The sequence below is a fragment of the Homarus americanus genome, unplaced genomic scaffold, assembly GCF_018991925.1.
Source record: "Homarus americanus isolate GMGI-L3 unplaced genomic scaffold, GMGI_Hamer_2.0 scaffold48406, whole genome shotgun sequence".
In the NCBI taxonomy this organism is placed as follows: Eukaryota; Metazoa; Arthropoda; class Malacostraca; order Decapoda; family Nephropidae; genus Homarus; species Homarus americanus.
In genome coordinates this window covers 3,211,542-3,234,800 of record NW_024753828.1, presented here as the reverse complement: position 1 = coordinate 3,234,800, position 23,259 = coordinate 3,211,542, and the positions used below count along the sequence as shown (strand labels likewise).

The following is a 23,259-nucleotide window of genomic DNA, read 5'->3' as shown; positions in this document are numbered from 1 at the left end:
CAATTATGTAGTAGTACACTATTAACAAGGAATTACAGTACAGTTACAGAAAAAAGTGAGATTGGGAAGGAGTTAACACAAGTTTTCGGTGAGTTGTTCAAGATTTTTACAGTGTCTGGAATGGGGCTGTTCCTATAATAAATTAGTACAGTACAGTACATGATTATATAGGCTGGTTGTGGTGTTGAACAGCAATTCACAGATGGGGATATCAGGTGGTAGCAGGAGGTGGTGGTGAGAATGGTATAGCAGTTTTGTCCCAGAATGACAGATGAGGTCATTATACTGAGCACCTTTTGATATATGGTGTAAAAGGGGGTGAGAATAATCTTGCATGCCCTCTTCTGCACTTTCTATAGGAGGTTGCACTAGTTGTGTAACAGTTAAGGAAGAAAACCAGGCAGGGGAAGCATAGGTGAGTTTAGGAAGCAAGAATGTTGTGTATATATTCAAGAGCTTAGATGCAGGAACTCCAAGGAACTTGAGATAATGGAGAATAAGGTGATGAAAGCTGGAGGATTTGATGGTTGCACTGGCATGAACAGTACTTTCTAGTTCAGTTTGTTATCTATTGTGACACTGAGGAGCTTGGTGGGGCCCAGTGTGATGGAGGGAGTTGGGAAAAGGTTAATGTACATAACTTTGACCTTGATATGGTTGATGGTGGTGTACCAATCTTGGAGACTGTTCAGTATATTCTGGAGATTGCTGTAGTCAGGAGCTGAGTAGTTCACACCGATGTTGAACTCGGAGTAGTCGACATATTTCCAACAAGCGAGAATATCTTTCAGGGCATTGTTGATGAGGAAGCAGAGTGGTCCCCTTGAAGACACTGTGGGTGTTTGACTGAATGGTAGAGGCAGCTCCTTCGGAAGCAAATAAACTAGCATCGGTCACTAAGGAAGTCTGTTATCCACGGTATGAGACTTCTCTGAAATCCAAGGTCAATTACTTTGTTGTAAATTATGTTGTTGTTTTTTATATTTGCCCCCGAGGGGGCTAGTTTATTGGGTACCCCCTTGTCATCCTGTGCAAGGTGAAGCGCAAAAACGTTTATAGCGCCTGTCTGAGAAGCATGCATAGTTCATGCTTGCCTTCATGACTCGTACATTAAGGGCGTAAAAGCCTGAAGGGTCATGGGTTTTGTCAGCAATTTACATAAAGTGACAGAATGACGAGTGTGTGGGGGGAAAATTCATCTGTTTATGGCTAAGCGTGGCAGGCCCCTAATAATGTTAAGTGCCAGGCCTGTCTCTAGGAGGAGGGATATCTGGTCAGGGAGGGAAGAGGTGTTGGTAACAGGGTCACCAGTGGATTGTAGGTAAGAAAGTCAGGAGTTACCCCGGGAGATTGGTAGGGCCCCTGGGATCAGAGATTGTGGTGCCGGGCATTGAGGTCCTCCACAAGGAGGGTGGGGTTGGAGGTGATATGCTGTGGTAGGACAGGTACAGTAGAGGTGGAGGGAGGCACATAGGCATTGACAATATTGAGGGACATACCTTTTAGTGTGATTGTGATGGCGCAGGACGCCGTACGTTCCATCAACGGGACGTCGAGAGGTTGGTAGGACGCCTCCCTGGCGAGATACGAAAGTCCACGTACATGGTCACGTTAACTGCTGACTATTTAACTACGATCGGCTTAACCACATCGCATCATCAAGAAACATGAGGGTTAGCAAACTCCTGAGAAGAAAGTGTTTTTCCCTTACAGACGCTACACTTGTGGTTTCCCTCCCAGTGTCCTGCAAGGCAAGACAGTTATTACACGCGCTGTTTATTCCACTTTCTCCCGGTGCTTAATCTTGAATTAATCTTGCAGTAATCAACCTATGACGCCAGACCTTGTCATCAACTGATATCATTCTCAATGAGCAACAGTTAGAGTTGCTTGTAAATCTCTGTCAAGTGGAGCAGCCATCACTGGCAAACTGTATGACACATATACACCCAGGGATGAGGCAGGGTGAGCGTCCCCTGACGCCTCTCCAATGTTTCTCCAGATCCAATTGTGACTCTTGGATCACTCGACAACTGCCCCGGATGTAGTAGATACTCAGCAGGAATCATATATGAAACGATGGCCCCGATGCGGCCTGATTAATATGCTCCACAGCCTCTGGGTGCCCGACCCCAGACTCGCCATGTGTCTGGCCACCACCGACCATAACAACAGTTGTGAATCTCAGTGTTCTACCCTGGGACGCACCCTGGAAGTATATGTCAACAGAGAGTGTTGTAAGATGTATGTTAGGGATAATTAGTTGGAAATAATTGTCCCATGTTGGGTATCAGCTGGTTTCAGTAGTAACGAGTATGTTGAATAAAGTCTTGTAACTGTACTGTAATGCCACGTACCACCAGTAGGTGTGAGAAGTACAGTCATGTACAAGGAGTGCCATGTACTATATATTGTGAGTAGGGCCAAGGAACTGGTCCTGCTATGCCATGTAATGTAACACCAGTAAGATTGTGTGCAGTAAGAGTGTAAGATCTGAGTAATTACTGTTGAGTAAAGAAATAAAATAAGTAAATAAGAAAATAAGTAAAGAAGAAAGTACTGATGTCATGGTCACGTTGACTGCTGATCTATTTAACTAATGATTCTTATTAAACTCCACGCCCGCAAAACATGAGTGAGTTAGCGACCCCTGAGAAGACGTGTTTTTTCCCCATACACGCTACACTTGTGTTCCCTCCCAGAGTCCCGCCTTTGTGAAGACAGTTATCAATGCGTTGTTATTCCACTTTCTCCTGGGAAGCTCAATCTTGAATTAGTTTGTGTAAATCAACTCAAGTAATTCGCCAGACCTTTGTCAACTGAGGGTCATCTTTGAATGAGTAACAGTTAGTTTGTTTGTAATTATTGTCATTGCGTGAGCAGCGATCACTGGCAACTCAGGGGTATATATACCCCAAGATGAGCCAGGGAGAGCGCTCCTTGACGCTGCTCCAATGTTTCTCCAGGTATGTTTTTGTGTAGCCATTCAGTTAATTCCGTCAATTGTAGTGAATATCAGTGTTCACCAGTGTTCATGATCTAACAGTTGAATTGTCATTCACCCAGTGTAGAAGTAATATAACGTAAATACGTCTGTCGCCTAGACAAGAGAGTTGTTTGTGTTGTCATGTTCCTTGACGCTGCTCCAATGTTTCTCCAGATCCCATTGTGATTCTTGCAACCATTCAACAACTGCCCCGGATGTAGTAGATACCCAGCAGGGACCATATATGAAATGATGGCACCGATGCGGCCTGATTAATGTGCCCCATGGCTTCGTTGGGCCAGACCCCAGACTCGCCATGTGTCTGGCTACCCCACAATAACAACGGTCGTGAGCCCTAGTGTTCTACCCTGGGTTGCTCCTTGGAAGTATATGTCCACAGAGAGTGTTGTAACATGTATGTTAGGGATAATTAGTTGGAAATAATTTTCCCATGGTGGGTAGTGGACCCCTGTATATGCTAGTTTAATTATTAACGAGTATGTTGAGTAAGTATTGAGTCTGCAATAAGCTCAGGAGTTGAGCCTGGTAGTTATATGATTAATACAATATCTTTCCCCATTGATTTCATATTAATAAACTTGTTTTTAGAGTACTTTAGGTGTATTCCTTTCTCCCACAGTATTTTACCTTTATTTCCATCCAAGTGGCTTGATACCAGAATTACCATACCCATGTGCCTAGACCCTCGACCATGCTACTAAAAGAATAGGTGACGGAACTGAGTAAGAGTAAGACTAAGAGAAGTAAGTAAGATAAGGGTGGTGTAGATACAGTGGGAACCCGCGCCCTCACAGTACCATATAATAAGGTCAAAACCTGTCAAAGAACAATTCACATATAACAAATGCTGTTATCTCAGGACACATAGTATGAATAATACAATAATACAGTACATAGCCAATTAACATCTTAAATATAACTCACATGTTATAACTGTTGATAGATCAGGAGACAATTTGTATAATATGATCAAATTACAGTACATAAATATACTTGTTAAAGTTATTTAGGATGTCTTAGAAGATTCTAATACTTCACGATCACTCATGTTTTAGGGTCTAGTGGTCTGAACCAACGTGTTGTCTGTCCTGTAGAAATCGGTAGACTACCCTCGAGGGCAATCGCAGCCCGTTGTCAGCACTCTCTCTCTCTCTCTCTTTCCCAGTTTATCTTACTGTGGCGGTAACACTCCCCCTGTCGGGCTTCGCACGAAATCACGGCATATTATTTATTCACTCTCCGACCCCTTCCAGCAGGCAGAGTCTCGTCACTGGGTGTATTAACACTGAGTCATTTGTCTTCACTTTAACACTTCGCACCAGGCCATCTTTGCTCGGTAGAGCCTCCAGTACTCTCCTTCTCCCTAGCATCCACTGACTCCTGGGAAGGGGCTGTCCAGAGATGATCACGATATCCCCAGCGTGGAGATTATGGCGAGTTTTGAAGAACCTTTGTCGCTGACGTAATGTTGGGAGATATTCTTTTACCCACCTTTTCCAAAATTGGTCATCAATGAATTGGGTATAATTCCATCTTCGTCGGTACCCTTCTGTCATGGACCGATCGCCTCCGGTGGACAGTGTCTCCGGGTTCATCCGTAGTATGTGAAGCGGAGTTAGTGCTTCTAGATCCTTTGGGTCGTCAGACACTGGGGTGATGGGCCTTCCATTGATAATCTCTTCTACGGCCAGAACACAGTGCTGAGGCGTTCATCGTCTAGTGTCTGGTTGCCCACCACTCCCTGGAGGACCTTCCTTACAGTGCGGATTTGTTGCTCCTACACTCCTCCCATGCGAGAGGCTGTCGGGGGTTCAACTGCCATTCTATTTGTTTCTGTAGAAGGGCATTCCCGACCTTGTCACTGTTGTTCCAGCCGTTCACCGCCTCTCGTAACTCTCGGCTAGCTCCAATCATGTTGGTTCCCCTGTCAGACCGAACATGCTTGGGAGGTCCCCTGCGGCAGGTGAATCTTGTAAGGGCATTGGGTAACGAGTCGGTGTCTAGTGAGGTGAGGACTTCTAGGTGTATGGCTCTGGTGGTCATGCAGGTGAATCAGCATCCCCATCTTTTCGCCCGGGCTCGTCCTTGTTTAACCAAAAAAGGGCTGAAGCAATCAATTCCAGTGTAGGTGAACGGCTGGCCTCCTGGGCGCACTCGATCTTCTGGCAGGTCGGCTTGGCATTGGTGGGTAGGCCTCCAGTTGCTTCTTTGGCAAGTCACACACGTCTGTATTGTGCGGTCGAATAATTTGCGGCACTTAGGTATCCAGTACGTTTCACGTATTATGGCAAGAGTGTGTTCTCGTCCTAAGTGTCCAGCTCTAGTTGAGTGTACCTCTCTCCCGATGAGCCCCGTGATCCTGTTGTCCCTTGGCAATAGTATGGGATTCTCCTGGTCTGGGTGGAGAGCGGCGTGTTTCAGTCGGCCACCTACTCTGATCAGACCGTCATGTCTAGATGAGGTTCCACCCGCCTTATATCGCTATCTCTCACGGGTTGTCCCTGTTGTAACATTCCTAGTTCTCGAGGGAATCCTTTTCTTTGCATCAATCTTAAGACGGCTAATTTCGTCTCTTCCAATTTGCTGACCTGGAGCCGATTTTCTCGATGATGTTTGTTCTTTCGCTTCCCAAGCCGCCATTCTATAAACCTTCTAATCCACACTACGCTCTTCAGAAGTCGATGCGACGATGAGTACCTGGCCCATAGCTAATCAGGGTACCCTCCCCCTGGTCAACGTTCGTCGTCAGCACCGTGGTTTCCTACTTCACCTCTGGGTCTCCGTCTCTGAGGTCTGGAATCCTCAATGGATTCTTTGGCCAACTGTCTTCTTCCAACAAGAGGAAAGCAGGTCCTCGAATCCACCTGCCCTCCTCAATGAGCTCTGCTCTATGCGCCACATTACGTCGGCACTGAACCTGGCCGACGACGCTAGTCGTGGATTACATTGTGAATTGTTCTTTGACAGTTTTTGACCGAATTATATGGTACGCGTCAACGGTGACGCGTACCATATAATTCGGTCAAAACCTGTCAAAAAACAATTCACACATTTAACAAATGCTGTTATCTCAGGACACATAGTATGAATAATACAATCAATATACAGTACATAGCCTGTTAACATCTTAAATATAACTCACATGTTATAGCTGTTGACAGATCAGGAGACAATTTGTATAATATGATCAAATTACAGTACATAAATATACTTATTAATGTTATTTAGGATGTCTTAGAAGATTCTAATACTTCACGATCACTCACGTTTTAGGGTCTAGTGGTCTGAACCAACGTGTTGTCTGTCCTGTAGAAATCGGTAGACTACCCTCAAGGGCAATCGCAGCCCGGAGACGAGGGCCATCTGTTTCGTATTAAAACACGTCAACAACACGTTGTCAGCACTGCCTCTCTCTCTCTCTCTCAGTTTATCTTACTGTGGCAGTAACAGGGAAATTGTTTAAATAGGATGTGGCAACATTCGGCTGCGTCAACTGGTGGAGGCTCAAGGACAACTCCGTCAAACCCAATAGTACTAAGTGCTTCATAGGCTCACAGGACTGATACAGGAATCATTAACCAGACGTTGACCAACAGATCTTAGCTGTGTTTACATTCTTCCCTAGTGTTATCTGATGTTGGAGGACAAAATATACTAAAATATACATGTACAGTCAAACTTTTGTGTGATGGATTTCCAAATGAACACTATGTCCAGGAAATGGAGCTCTCTGATTGGTCCAGGGAATGGAGCTCTCTAATATGTCCAGGGAATAGAGCTGTCTGATTGGTCTGGGGAATGGACTTCTCTGATTGGTTCAGGGAATGGAACTCTGGTCCAGGAATGGAGCTCTCTGGTTGGTCCAAGGAATGGAACTCTCCAGGGAATGCAGCTCTCTGATTGGTCCAGGGATTTAAAAAAAATTATATACAGTATAATCGTTTCAAAATGTAAATTTTTTTAGATTAAATTGATTATGTTACGTTAACATCAATCTAATCTAACCTTACAAAAAAAAACACACGAAGTAAATTCGCTCATACACAGAAGGTAATGACTGTGCCAGACCCTCGTGCCAGCAACTCAATATTGTTCATGTTAATAAATTTGCAAGCTTGAAGAGGATCCTCGATGTTGAAATCCAGTGGACAGTGATTCATGCACGACTTGCATGTTGGTTCACCTGGTTGCTATAAACAATGAGGTGATGGTGAGGTACACCTCACTTCACTCTACTCGAAGAATGTGATTAAAGAATTAATTTGTTTGTATATTTGTATTTCTATCATGTTATAAATGCTATTCTACTGAAATAGTTGGAAAATATATATGCACACACATACACAAACACACACACACACACACACACACACACACACACATATATATATATATATATATATATATATATATATATATATATATATATATATATATATATATATATATATATATATATATATATATATATATATAATTAAAAGTAACCCAACCTAAGCTCAAGTAAGCTCAGCTAACCAAACCTAACCCAACCAAACCAAACCTGACATAACCTAACGTTGACAGTAACAGGTGATCACCACCCACAATTACCTCCCTAATTTTTTATTCCACATGAGTCTACTCTTATAATCACAATAAAGAATTTACACCCTCTTACGATTAGTTTAAGACACTGATGTTTTGCATGGTACAGTAGTTTCAATTTCAATATCTAACTAATAAACATTCTGGTTCCTGAAAAAGAAATTGATGTAGATACACACCTCATACTTTAACCTTCTGAGAGAACATAAGACGATAAATTTACCGAACATAATTCATTAATTCATATGCCAATAGAAAATACTGAACACACAAGTCAGGACAATGTTAGGTATACTTATAAAAAATAAAAGCTTCATTATGGTTAAAGGTCTGCTATTCCAGTTTTATGGAGTCTATCTTCTATCGATAACAATAACTTACCACGTCAAGAACACAACTGTCCTAGTCAATAAGGTGAATTTACGGGTTACGTTCCCTTCACTGAGCTGGATCTGCTCATGTTGGTTGGTGGGGGTGGAGGGAGCTGGGAGGGGGGGGCAACGATCAAACATGATGGGGTTGACGTAGGAGGGTGTCTGAAGCACTCAAGCTGGTGAGCACAGTATGGGTCATGTTGCAGCGCGGCTCAAGACACACTGCCACTATGGCCCCCTGCACCTACTGCCTCCTGCTGCTGCTCCTCCCAACCCTCTCAACTTGTTTCAACGGTAAGACATTTGAAGTGACGAATCTACACTGGTGAGGTGTACCTGATACAGGAACCTAGATTAGTGAGGTGTACCTGATACGTGGAACTTAGCTTGGTGAGGTGTACCTGATACGTGGAATTTAGATTGGTGAGGTGTACCTGATACGTGGAACTTAGATTGGTGAGGTGTACCTGATACAGGAACCTAGATTAGTGAGGTGTACCTGATACATGGAACTTAGCCTGGCGAGATGTACCTTAAACATGGAACTTAGCCTGGCGAGGTGTACCAGATACATGGAACCTAGCCTGGTGAGGTGTACCTTAATACATGGAACTTAGCCTGGCGTGGTGTACCTTATACATGGAACTTAGCCTGGCGAGGTGTACCTGATACATGGAACCTAGCCTGGTGAGGTGTACCTGATACATGGAACCTAGATTGATGAGGTGTCCCTGATACATGGAACTTAGCCTGGCGAGGTGTACCTGATACATGGAACCTAGCCTGGTGAGGTGTACCTTATACATGGAACTTAGCCTGGTGAGGTGTACCTTATACATGGAACTTAGCCTGGTGAGGTGTACCTTATACATGGAACTTAGCCTGGCGAGGTGTACCTGATACATGGAACCTAGCCTGGTGAGGTGTACCTTATACATGGAACTTAGCCTGGTGAGGTGTACCTTATGCATGGAACTTAGCCTGGTGAGGTGTACCTGATACATGGAACCTAGCCTGGTGAGGTGTACCTTATGCATGGAACCTAGCCTGGTGAGGTGTACCTTATACATGGAACCTAGCCTGGTGAGGTGTACCTTATACATGGAACCTAGCCTGGTGAGGTGTACCTTATACATGGAACTTAGCCTGGTGAGGTGTACCTGACGTGAAGGGCCCTGGGAGGAGGAACGACTAGGACCCCGGATAGCGCCTCGACCATGGGCTCCCCAGAATTGAAACAAAATGTTTCTTAACTGTTTTGGATAATATTATATATAAAGAATAACAAATCAGAAGTTGCCTCAATAGGAGCACAAGAAAAGTGATAAACATGGTCGAATTTCTGGCATCCTAAACCTTTATAGTGCACCAAACCAACTGTTGTGAGATTTATTGGTTCATTTAATAATTTTAGGCCAACAAATTATGTAAATAGATCTAAGCTCAGAGGTAGACAGTGCAGATAACTAATATTGTGTCTAGTCCAGACACATTGTCAGTTTTCTTGAATAGCGTTATTGTGACGTCAGTATCCGACACCAGTACGACAGTAGGCGGTAAAAAAAACAAAAAAACAAAAAGAAAAAAAAACAAAAGACAAACACGGTATTGAGCTCCGAGCTGTCCACTATAATTTGCTTTGTTCTTATTTTACTGTAACGTGTGAATAATAACATTTACGATTATTATATAATTATGGGTTGTTAACCAAATGTCGTACTAGTTATCAAAATTAGAAAATACGAAGAAAAATTACAACTGACAATTAGTTATGTTACGTTGCAAAATGTAGATAATGTCGGAAATTGCTCATTAAGCTAACTGCAAAATACTATTTAGGCAGTTTTGACATGTGGTCGCAGCTCCAACATGACCTAACACTATGTACTGTACACGGTTCCTCCATGATCTCGACTACAACGGTTTGATCAGAGTCGGCCAGCCAGGGACAGGTAAGGTCAAATTGCAAAATACTTTTCATGTTCTTGACTTCCGATTGTTATTTTACTTATTCTTCTTCGTGTTGTATTTTTTTATATATCCGTTTGTTCCTATTTGACATTGCAGTCATTTTTTCTTTCAACATTGTATTTTGTAAATAATTTTGTTTATTAGTCGTTTCATAACCATTTGTTTTTTTGCTACTGATGATGTCGATGTAGTCACTGAGGGAGGATCCACACAAGGACCCACACACTTTGTAACAGTGAGCGTCGCATCTCCCAACCAGACCATAGTAATGCTGGGCGACACCCTGCAGTTCGACGTGAGCATTACAATCCCACCACTCTCCGACACCGACGCCAAGGTAAGTCACTCTTGTTAGCGGTCAACCTTGAGACGTCAATGCCTCCTGGATGAGAGGGCTACAAAAGAAGAATTACAGCGCAGCAAAGTGAAAAAAAAAATGGTAATTCAAATAATAACAGGTCCGTGACATCAATTAAACAAATATGACGACCGGTGAAAGAGAACGAGTCAACAAAATGTGTGTGATGCAGGAAGGAAATACTGTAGACCTAAGAAGGTTGGCCTCAATAATACTTGCCCTGACAGAGTATTATCTTGTGATATGTGTTATAGTTGGTATATATCATATAAACATTCAATAATATATATGCTAGGCCTCACCATTTCCTCCAATACACTGCCCTGTGACAGATACGGATGATGATTTCGTGCCAATAATCACCACACACTGCTTGCGGTCATATAGAAAGTCTTCTATCCACGCTAGGACATTTACCCGAATTCCGCACCCTTCCAGTTTGATTTTCAGCCTTTCGTGGGGTACACTGTCGAAAGCCTTGGCAAAATCTAGGTAAATATTGTCGATATTACCACCCCATTTCAGAATAAGGGTCCAAATATCCAATACCTTGAGCAATTGTGTTAAGCAGGAGCGCCCCGGCATAAAACCGTATTGGCAATCCTTTACAAGGTTGTTTCGTAGTAGATGTTCTATTGCTGCATCTCTGATAATACTCTCAAGTACTTTACATACTACGCTGGTTAGGCTCACCGGTCTATAGTTGTTCGCGGAGTGACGATCGCCCTTCTTGAAGATAGGACTCACATAAGCCACTTTCCATTCCCTGGGGACCTTTTGTTCATCCAGGCATTTACAGAGCAGGATCTTCATTGGCTCGGCAAGCTCGTTGCACAACTCTCTTAGCACTTTAGGATGCACCATGTCAGGGCCGGGACTCTTATGGACCTTTAGCTTGGACAGTTTATTTTTAATACCCTCTTCTGTGAACACAATGTGGGTCAGTACTGTGTCGAACCGTCTGTCCTCAAACGTCAGGAAGGTTAATCGCATCCTCTCTTGTGAACACCGAGGAAAAGAAGCTGTTCAATGCCTCAGCTTTATCCTGGTCAGAATCTGCGTAACTACCATCTTCAAGCCTCAGGTCTGATACTCCTACTCGCGTTTTTAATTTCGACTTTGCATAGCGGTAAAACGCCTTTGGGTTTGACTTGACCTCGCTTGCAACCAGCCTCTGGAACTCCTTTTCAGCCCTTCTACACTCTATCTTTGCTTGGTTTCTGGCTCTTGCATATATCCTTCTGTCCTGCTCATCGTTTGACCCAACCCACGTCTTGAATTTCTGGACTTTCTTCTTAACTTTGTCGACCGCCGCATGGTTCATGTGTAGGGATCTCCTCGTATGCCTAAAGGCACTGGTTTTGGTCTTGGGTATATATTTATCGATCAAATGGGTCACTTTACTAGTTATGATATTCAGCGTAGTGTCTGCGTTCTTGTGCCTTAACGAGTCAGGCCAGTTGATACCTCTCATCTCTTCCCTCATCCCGTTGTAATTTCCCTTGTAATATTTGCACCTTGCCCTGGCCTTTTCCTGAACTAGGTAACAGTTAAATCTGAATGACAACACTATATGGTGACTGGTGCCAATTCGGGCAAGGTGTTCCAGTTTGGCCACCATACCCTCCTCGTTTGCTATGATGAGGTCTAGTGGCTTGGGTGTTTGCTCCCCCTCTGTAATGTGTCGGGTCTCCAACATGTTGGAACAGAAAATTATCTCTCAGAGTTTCTACAAAAAGAGTAGCAGGGTTATTCAATTGATTTGGGGTGAACTCGTTTCTCTAGTCGATGTCGCCATGGTTAAAGTCCCCCAAGATAAGGAGGTGGCTAGGTTTGAGCATCGCCGCGTTGTTTTTTAAGGTTCTTATGTTCCTTTGATTTAGTGGGCCACAGTTTGGGGATCTGTAGATACACCCGACGATAAGTAAGTCCCCTCCCTTTAATTTAATTTTACACCACTTGGACTCTTCAAAAACATCCTCTCCCTGTACCCTCGCCTGGCTGGCTCTAAGGTCTTGCCTTACATAAATAACCACACCCCTCTTGCAAGTTTCTTGAGAAAGGTTCGTAAATGAGTCACATCCAGCAATACTGAACTCACATTACTCTGGGTCGATTCTCCTGTTCTTGTACAACAGTTCGACAACTCCTACAATATCTGGTTGGTGTACCTTCAGTTGTGTTTCAAACTCCTCTCTCTTATCAAGGAACGTGTCAGTATTAGTGTACATGACATTCAAGCCAGAATTTGTTCTCGGTAACGTCTCTGCTCTTAGTAGTAAACCCGCCCCCCCCCCAATCTCAGAAGCTGCAGCATTTGCTAAGTACACTGTATTTTGCAGGATGTGGTTAGAAATGTCATTGTTTACACGGCGCTCGCCTCCTCCTGTCTGGTAGGCGGAGCTGGTGCCACTGTGGGGTTATGTGATGTTGGTTCACACTCAGGATGGGATGGAGAAAGGAAACTCACAATGTGCTCACTGTATAGATATTGTATTGGATGTACAATGCAACTTGTTGCTGGGTAGGTAGCATGGTAATAAGCGTTGAGTAGAGAGAGCTGGGTGGTGAGGGTGCCCAGAGGAGGGACACGCGGCTTGAGGGAAGCCAAGGTCGCTGGCGGAGGAGGAGGTGTTGCTTGCTGGTGGCAATGTGTAGAAAGAGGGTGGTCACAGCGGTGTCGGGCCTTATAAGGCGGGGGTAGGCGTGGGTAGATAGTTGACCTCCGCTCCGTGGGCGGCGCTGGAGGCGTAGGCTGGGGAATTCGAGAAGGTTCGGTGCTTGTAGGGGAGGAATCCACTACACCACCTCCAGGGTGGGGGGGGTAGAGCAGGTGGAGGGTTCACTGCTGCCCCCTGGCCCTGTGTCGGTACACTTACTTCCACTACCCTCCTCCTGAATATAGCCCATGTACACCCGTCCCCGTTCCTCCTTGACTCCTCCCTTTTCTGCTTCAAGTCCTGCAGGAGCTTCTTGTGCTGTTCCCTCTGCATTACCGTGCGGTCTGGGTGAATGAATACACTCCGAGATGCCTCGCTCCTTGCTAAGTTTTTTGCCTGCCGAATAACCTCCCATTTCTCCTCCTCGCTCACTAGTGTGATCCTGAGGGGACGAGGCTTATCCCCCTGCTTTTGTCCCAGCCTCCTCACATCCTGTGGCGTTGATGGCATCTTCAGAACCTCTGTACAAATATTCTGAAACTGCATCTTATCATGTGTTACCTTACTCTCAGTTCCCTCAGCGCAAGTCCCCTTCAACGTTCGGCTTGTTTCTGTATTTGGTCTTGACATCAAACCAGTGCAGAATATGCAACCTCACAAAGATACGTAGATCCAAACATCGTCGGAATCCGAACAGCTTGACGTACAGTTCCCGACATTATTACTACCTTAATTCAGTCAATTTTAGTGGAATTTTACATTTTGATTACTTATACAATGGGAGTACATTGGCAACCCTGAGCCTGGCCGTACTATTTGTAAACTTTGTGACCAACCCGACTCTCACACCCTCTCTCACTACATCCTCACTTGCCCGATGACCTCCTCCTACAGGTCACCAGCCGTTACCAACAACTCTTCCCTCCCTGACCAGATATCCCTCCTCCTAGTGACAGGCCTGGCACTTGACATTATTAGGGACCTGCCACGCTTTGCCATAAACAGATGAAATGTACCGGGAACTTTCCCCCCACACACTCATCATTCTGTCACTTTATGTAACTTGCTGACAAAACCTATGACCCTTCAGGCTTTTACGCCCTTAATGCATGAGTCATAAAGGCAAGCATGAACTGAGTATGCTTCACAGATGGGCACTGTAAACTCTTCTGTGCTTCACCTTGCACAGGATGTAAGGGGGTGTCCAATAAACTAGCCCCCTCGGGGGCAATCTAAAAAAAAAATCTAAAGTAAGAACACTCGACTGAGTAGTGCCCCTTGAGATGCTTATACACCTCAATTAGGTCGCCTCTTGCCCGTCTGTAGTATAATTTCTTATGGGGATTAGCCCACCCGGGCACAGGTCACTGACCCACATCGAGGCCTGGGGGCGAAAATGTAATAATTATTCATAGTTAATAAAATTTTTAATAAAAAGTAAAATAAAATTATAATGATAATAATAATAAAAATAAATCTGTAATAATAATAAAAATAATAATAATAATAATAATAATAATAATAATAATAATAATAATAATAATAATAATAATAATAATAATAATAATAATAATGAACTATAAAGAAAAAATAGTGAGAAACTCTAAATGTATGTTGTGTTGTCAAGTAAGAGAAACAATTGAGACCTGCAATTGTGTGTAAATGAGGCAGAAAGACAGATCAGCAACCTTAGCTAGGCAAGTTCAGGCGCTCCAATCTCTCAGGGGAGCTGAGGTGCCGAAGTGCAGGCACCAGTCTGGTGGCCCTCCTTTGAACATTTTCACCAACTGACAGTCCCTAGCATATCTCGGGGACCAGACGGGGTGACTGTACTCCAGATGGGGAAGCACTGATTTACCTTCTTCTCGCAATGGCCCGAGAGCTTCAGCTCATTGTCAACATACTTTATATTTCTTAGGGGGAAACAGCACATAGAAAATCATTTGTTTGATTTACCAAAGTTGTGTAGCTGTTTGTAAGGAGTGCAATTTGCAAAAATATTATTTATCCAAGCATAAATCATATGAAGAAATCACAGGTGAACTGAGAAAGCAGAAAATAGTCTATGCTGCATGGCCTTGATCCCCCAGCGAAACATGTTCACTCAGAAGAATAAAGCTCAAGAAGTGAGCTATGAAGTTGCACATCTGCGAGAAAATGTTCACGGATATTTACAGACGTCCAGACTGATTGGGCCTCTGTACGCACAAGAAGCTCGTCTTAAAGTCACAGTGCCAAACATCGCACTAAGAAAAACTCGCCACGTGATATGCCAGGTGGGCACATTATTTAATTATTAATTTTCATGGTAATAAGCCTATTTATAAGTTACAGGTAAATTATGTTGTATGGCAGCTAGTTATTGGTTATCAAGTGTAAATCATAGAATCATTTGAATTATTATTTTTTTTTTCAAAATGTGTATTTGAATAAAGATTCTGAATTTGTAATAAAAATTTAAAATATCAGTAGTTTATGAGAACACTGCTACCAATGGAAGTTCAATTTTGTCTATTTTTTTTCCCAAATGTTCGTATATATATATATATATATATATATATATATATATATATATATATATATATATATATATATATATATATATATATATATATATATATATATAATCAGTTTCCAGTATCTACGATCATAAATCACCTGTAGTGGGTAGGTCGTGAAGGATGAGGGAAATTGCGGAGTAAAAGACAGTGAAAAACTGATCCTATGTCACTAAAATAATGTCTACGTGCTTTGTATGTAAGGAAATTAGTAATTATTTACCGTAAACACTCCTCCGAAAAATCTGTCGAGTCACCACATGTTGTTTGTTTGTATACAACTGACCCACTCAGTACTCTCACGTTCACAAAAAAAAAATCCATCATGACGTTTCAACAAAGTTGCTGGTACCAGAACTAGATGCGCTCAGCTGCCAAGTCGCAAAAATGAAGTAACTGATTGGGATAAACAGGGTACTCGTCGACTATGGGTCTCCAGGTGCGATTTTGGTGGTTTTTTGTGTGTGTTATTCTGGAAGTACGTAATTATAGATAAATCTCTTAAATTCCAATTCCGAGTGATAAGTATAATTTGGTTGAAATATTCAGTATTTTTCCGCATTAACACCTGTTAAGTTAGGCTAGGTTTAATTAGGTTAGATTAGGTTGGGCAGAAACGAGTGATTTCCGACAGAAATGGATGTTAGTATCAAATGAATCACACTAAAAACCTTAGGAAAAAGAAAATTTTAAGCTTCAAAGAGAGTTGGGTTTTAACCAAGAAATTTAACAATATTCTTAAGGCATTTGGCTTACCGTTTCGGCAATTTCGGCCCAAAACTGGATTTTCTTTAAAATCTCAATACAGGGTATAGGTCAGATTATATTTAGTGGTTAAGTAGGAAGGAAAATTATAATGTTAAGGAGACAATAAGCTGAAGTTCTAGAGGCCATTGCGAGAAGAAGGTGAATCAGGCAACTAAATTATTAGGTCTTATTAGAAGGTCGTTCAGATATCTAGACGGTCCATCCCTCATAACGCTTTTCAAGAGTGAGGTGCTTCCCAGTCTGGAGTACTGTCACCCCGTCTGGTCCCCGAGATATACTAGGGACTGTTAAGTCGATTGAAAATGTCCAAAGGAGGGCTACCAGACTGGTGCCTGCACTACGGCACCTCAGCTACCCTGAGAGATTGGAGCGCCTGAAATTGCTTAGCTTATACTGCACACGGGCAAGGGGAGATCTAATTAAGGTGTTTAAACATCTCAAAGGGCACTACTCAGTCGAGTGCCCTTACCTGGAGTTGGCGGATGCTCGCCCCACAAGGGGTCACAGCTCAAGGTTGAAGAAGCAGCAAGCCCAGAAAACTGTGAGGGGTAACTTTTTCGGAGTGAGAGTTGTTAACTCTTGGAACCACAACGTAACAACTGTTAGAGATGTACGGTTCAAATTTAGCCACCATATTTATGATCTACAGTATATTTTAAGTTTTTTGCTAATATCATAGTTTAAGTTTTTCCCTCTTTTCTTATCTTTCTATATTATGTTTTCATTCTCTATGTGAGTGGAAGAATTGTGGCTTTGGCTGTGTTCCTCCATCAGGTATTGTTATCGGGGGCTGACATTGAGACGGGCAACACCAAGTTTACCGTCTGGGAGGATGGTGTTGTCCTCGACTCCCTCACCCGCGACCTTCAACAAGAGCCTAAATACTTTGCCTCTGATACACAGCCAGAAGTGGTAAGTGGCCCCGTGATGCCTATCTCATATACTTAATCTGCTTCACTCTCATTGTCACATTCACAATGGCGTTTTAAATGGCTTTTTTTATGTTATTGAAATGAACATTCTTGAGATTATATCATGCCGTTAATGTGAGTCACATTCTCAAATAGTTTGGGTTATTAGTGTTAAATTTTGGCTACAGTATGACAAAGTACATCTCGACCTGGGTACGTTGACTACCAGCGAAAACGTCACCGGTACACTGACGTTGACGCTGAAGGCGGCTATGGTACACTACAGCGGGATAGCCATCGACGACACAGTGACAGTCTACCTCGGCATCAATTACGACAATGACAGCTTAATCTACTCTTACATATCCTCCTTCACAGTTGACAACACGCCGGTAAGGAGTCTCACCTGTACCATGCATGTATCTCCATACAACCAGGCGTAAATATTTTTGATGCTAAACTAATTAAAAATCTACAGTAATATGTGTCCATGGTAAGCTTACTAACAAGTTGGTGAAGCCAAGTATCTGTGAACATTGGAGAGGGCTACTAGGTTTTGATTGTTTTGAGGGGCACATGGTGATAAAGCCAGGGATTTGTGGGTAGTGCTGAGGGTTTCCATGTAGTTGTGGAAAGATGTGAGGACTACCAGGTGATGAAACCACCTTGGGAGTAACAGTGTTAAGTGTGGACAGATTTGAGGATAACCAGAGGATCAAGTTATTAATTTTGGATAGTTGTGAGGACTATTTCTTGAAGCCATACAGTCGTAGGAAAGTGTGAGGGCAAGTTCTTGAAGCCATATACTGTAATTGTGGGCAGTTGTGAGGGCCACCAGGTTGTAAAACCAAAGAGTTGTGCTATGCTGTTAGAGCTACCATGTAGTGAAGTTGTGTAATCACCATAAAGCACAAATTTAAGACACATTTACTTAGCTACACACACCTAAGCTAATAACGGTGGGAACTTCATTATGTGACAGCTTGCCTATTTCTGCCCCGTGGCCCCTGTCTAGAGGAGAGGAGAGTGGTCAGAAAGGAGAGCACATCTCTCTCTAAGGAGTTCATAACTATTGGTTTTTGAATCAACTTCTGAATATATCTCTACACATATATGTTGTAAATTGATACCATAAAATAATAATACATAAACACTCAACAATGTGTTTCATGAAAATCTGTCACTAAACATTTTACAAGCAGTTAAATAAGAACCACTGTAACCGCCTTAGTTAAGGACGGTCGGGTGACGGGCAAGCCGAAGGGAATGATTGAAACCAGCCTTTTGTCGCAATCAATATTTATTGATATAGTAAAAAAATCTGCAGAGAACAGGCGTTCATTAGTATTACATGGTGATCCATCTGATACATAATTTATTAGTCTCACACAATTTTATCTTAACCACACAAGATCATTAAACATAGTGACATAATACAAGGTACATAACTCTATTAATCTTAGTGGCGCTTCATTCCATTTTGTCTTATTGCTTCAGATAAGGCTGAAAACGAGTAGGCATAATTAGTCCACAATATTTCAGTACTGAGGGTTACGTCATCACGTAGGGTGTACTTACAAGTGCGGTTTTATGTAAATAAGTATGGTGTTCCAAGAGACAACAGTACTGCATAAATTGTCTCAGCAGAGGGTGGTGATACTCACAGTATGGCCGTAGAGAGTGATCTGGGCGTCAGGGAGGCCAGACAGTCACGTCACCTGCAGAAATGTCTATTCAGCAGAAACCGGGATCGCTCGGCTGTAATCTCCCCCTCAGCTCTTTCCTCTCCCCTCTCCTACATCTTTAATATCCTAATAACTAAACTATTTGTAACAATTTATTAACACTGTCCACGTGGTTCCCCGCGGGCGGTAACACTCCGAAACGCTTGTTTGATGGCTGCGGCGTTTACAAACATCTGGGAGTCACCACACCACTACAGTCTACAAGGGAGGTCGCGGCATACGTGGTCGTAGGCTAAGAGATTTATGTTTGTTTGGGTAAGGTGACACTCGTAGATACATCGGTTGAGGTGCTGGGAGGCACTCAGTGCTGAGTGGAGGTGCTGAAGGCAGCAAATGTCAACACGGTGTAGCTGAAGCCAGCAGAGACAACAATCACCATAGCGTGAATAAACAACAACCAGGCGACAATAATGACTGTTACAAACTTGAGACATTTACATTAAATACTCATAATGCACTCACATAAGACACTCATGACACTCACAAAATACACTCACGGAACACTCACATGACACCTGATGATCCCCAAAACTGTACACAACCACATAGTGTCATCACCTGGTGGTTCTCTCGGTAGTCAACAACTGCAAGTCTTCACCTTCTGGTAGCCCTAACAGCATTGCACAAAGATGTGAGATTGAGTTGTGAATTTCTGTGATTCTGGAAGATTCTTAGGCTTTAATCTCAAATCACTAAATCTTGAATATTTTGAGTTGTGAATCATGGTAAATTTTGTGGCTTGAATCTTGTTATTCTTATTGATTCTTGAGTGTTCATTTTGGCTTAACTATTGAATCTTGTGACTCTCGACTCTTTGAGTCCTGATTCCTGGATGAATCTGGTTAACTGGCCTTTTATTATATTATATTCTTTATCCACTGCTCACTTAATAACACATTTGGGGAAGTTTGTTGAATTCTATATTTGAATCACCAGGTGGAGTAACCATTAACATCGTAAGTATCACCCATTTATAATTCGTCCCGTTGCTGCCACCAGATGTAATAATCTGCATTATCTCCTGACTATTATTCACAACAAAATAAATAATTACATCATAGTGGATAATAACAATCACGAAATAATACAAATTATTACTGGTGTGTAATGTATCATGTTTATGTTATGTGTGTCTTGAATGTGTTATTTGAGTGTGTAATGAGTGGGTCATTTGTTTTCTATGGTGACCTGTGGTGTATTGGTCAGCATGCTCGCCTCTCAAGTGAGCAATCCTGGGTTCGATCCCCGGGCAGGGTAATACTAAGGGCCGTTTACCTCTGTTTACCAAGCAGTAATTGGGAACCTGGATGTTAATCGATTTGCGGGGTAATGGTTAGCCAGTGCAGTTGGCGAGCTGTCCGGTCTTCTCGGACTATTCCTTGACACTGGGTCACTCGGTTCGTAAATTCAGGGCGTGGTTGTTGTGTTGGCGACAGCTTCTACACCTTAAACAAATTCACGCCTAGGTGGCTTTAGAGCTGGCCATCCTCGTTACACGAGAGGCAACCATTATTACTTTACTATATGAGCATTTCGAGTGTTATGAGTGTGTGCATTATAGGATGTGTAACAGACTCCCAAATATATATATTTTTTTCTTCTGTTATACTGAACTTATTATTTTTCTCATATTAATTATTAACTCGATATTTGACAACCCCTCGCTCATAGCAGGACCAAAGGTCACTTGATGTACAGTGCCTAGCTGACCCTGCACTTACAGTACACGTCAGATATACAATAGACTGGTCGCAAGAGTGAGACAACAGACACATGGCTCCCACGGAAACTCCGTTACAGCTCTGCCACTTAAAGTGTCTTAAAGTAATTAAATGACTGTACCTACACGTAGCCATAAATACAAAATAGTAAAAAAAACTGACATACAGTAATTATACCATCTGGTTCAACTGACTATAACATGTGCTTTGAGTGTTATAATTGTCTTGAGTGTGTTATATCAGTGTGTTTTCAATGTGTTATGTGAGTGTGTGTTGAGTGTATTATGTAAATGTGTCTCAGGTGTACGTATTGTGTGTTTCTTGAATGTGTTATGAGTATGTTTCCCCTCGGGCAGGATGAAACCATGGACAAATTTCTTAACATCATTAGTTTCTGTTTACTCAGCAGTAATTGGAAACCTGGAAGTTATCAATTTGCTAATCGTGTTCCAGGGTAATGGTTCGCCAGTGTAGGTGGTGAGTTGTCCGGTCATCTCGGAATATTCCTTAACATTGGGTCATATAGCTCGTTAACGTAGGATGTGGTTGTTATGTTGATGACAGCTTCTACACCTAAAACAAATTCATGCTTAGGTGGCTCTCCATCTTTGAACACGAGAGGCAACCATTATTATTATGCCTTGAGTGTGTTATGTGAGTGTGTCTTAAGTGTGTTATGTAAGTGTGTCTTAAGTGTGTTATGTAAGTGTATCTTAAGTGTGTTATGTAAACGTGTCTCTTCCACCTCATCCAAACTTAATCTGTCTTTATACCTGAATGTACACATAAAATTAAGTTACACACACACACACACACACACACACACACACACACACACACACACACACACACAATAAACCAGATAATATTAGGTAACTACAGTAAGACAGACGTGGGTGTATACTGCAGAAGTCGGCGCCAAACTATAATGTGTCAGTGAGTTGTGACCCCATCACCCTGGAAGTCGACTACTACACCTTATGCCAGGCCGTTCTCATGACCTCCCAAGCCTTCGTCGCTGACCTTCATGTTAATGTGAGTATATTTTATCCATTACTTTACTCACACCTCAACTTATTATAACTTTAAGTGTGTGTATCTGTGTGTGTGTGTGTGTGTGTGTGTGTGTGTGTGTGTGTGTGTGTGTGTGTGTGTGTGTCCATTCTGCCCTCTTGTTTACTTCTTGCATTTATCTATCTCCATAAATCTAACTCGCCTCTCCAGTCTCATAGTAGTCCAACTCAGTTCTCTTCATTGATGTGTATATAATGTGAAGGTGTTGACTCCATCAGGTGGAGGTGGAGAACCACGACACCCTTAAACCGTATAGCTACTGCACATCCAACATTAGGGAAGTGAAGCGTACTGGAAGTCACGTGCCCGTACCCCCGGAGTACCAGCGCCACACCTCCTACACCTCTCCCCATTATTCTACCTGTAAGGAGACGGCCACACTTTTCCTGGGTCAAGTGGTAAAACTAGGTTAGTGTTACACACCTTCAACTGTACCTTGACAGCTCATGTGATACCATAAGTTGAATCTATAGATATAATATAACTGCTAAAATTGTATAAGCATATGCACAAGTTTTGCCTGTCTACCTAATTTATCTGTCAACCACCACAATTAGAGGTGAGCATGACGGGGAAGGAGATGGATGGCTTGTGTATACAAGTTCCCTCCATTGTTCTTTGTAGACTCGTCCGGAGTCAGCCAACAAAACATGGATACGGAGTACCTGTACTTTAATCTGAGCTCAAACCATTACATGCGCAGAAGTGGTTGACAGTAGTGAACTACCGTTAAAGAATTGTCTTCCTAACTTAACTTGAGAAATCGTCATTCTACTTATCCATATCCTGTGGTCTGTGTCCTTCATGGTGCGGTGAATACCACAACGGCTACTCTCAGCTGGGATGGGAAGTGTGGTGGTGGAGTTTGCGATGGCAACCTACCACGACAACACTAGAGCCGGGCAGGACCTGCAGGTGAATGTGACCGTGGTGGCGGATGAGCTCAGTGTGGGGGAAAACACTCACATCCTCCCCATCAGCGAACTTGTCACTACTCATGTGAGTACCTGTATCTGATGCTTGATTTCCAACACTTACCCATACTGGTATCCTTTCAGAATGTTATTAACAAAACTCATTAGTATATAATTATAGAACATACTGTATGTATAGCTACTGAGGACGAACATATGACAGGGAACACAATCTACTTTATCACTTAATTGTTATGTGTTATTTCGCCATATCAATCGTACGAACCACGAGTATTTCTACCTGATAATATTTTAGTGAAGAACTTTTCTAACATTGGAAGAGCTAATGGATGACGCTGAATACATCTGGTGTTAAGAATGACATAATGGAACAAATGTGTCTGAAGATCCTAAGATAATCATAGGCAAAACTGTATTATGTATGTGTTAGTACCGTCCATTCTGTACATTGCCGTCCCACCATTTGCCCACCACTCCACATATCTACCACCTACCCACACGTCTTCTCTTCACCTGTTCATCACCTGCCGACCCTCTAACTAACACTTATCTATCATGCTTACCACCTATCCACTACCAGCCTTCTACTC

The 23,259-nt window shown here is 42.6% G+C and overlaps 1 protein-coding gene across 1 annotated transcript in view; it reads left to right on the top strand.

The window, feature by feature from the left end:
- The first annotated feature begins 8,144 nt into the window (after nucleotides 1–8,144).
- LOC121855493 overlaps nucleotides 8,145–23,259 on the top strand; it is a 40,220-nt gene continuing 25,105 nt past the window's right edge. The window contains exons 1-7 of the mRNA XM_042350469.1: nucleotides 8,145–8,262; nucleotides 10,131–10,276; nucleotides 17,058–17,195; nucleotides 17,383–17,586; nucleotides 21,570–21,695; nucleotides 21,953–22,142; nucleotides 22,573–22,733. Coding sequence (XP_042206403.1) covers nucleotides 8,166–8,262; nucleotides 10,131–10,276; nucleotides 17,058–17,195; nucleotides 17,383–17,586; nucleotides 21,570–21,695; nucleotides 21,953–22,142; nucleotides 22,573–22,733 — 1,062 coding nt within the window. The 5' untranslated portion in view covers nucleotides 8,145–8,165. The remainder of the gene's footprint in view (nucleotides 8,263–10,130; nucleotides 10,277–17,057; nucleotides 17,196–17,382; nucleotides 17,587–21,569; nucleotides 21,696–21,952; nucleotides 22,143–22,572; nucleotides 22,734–23,259) is intronic.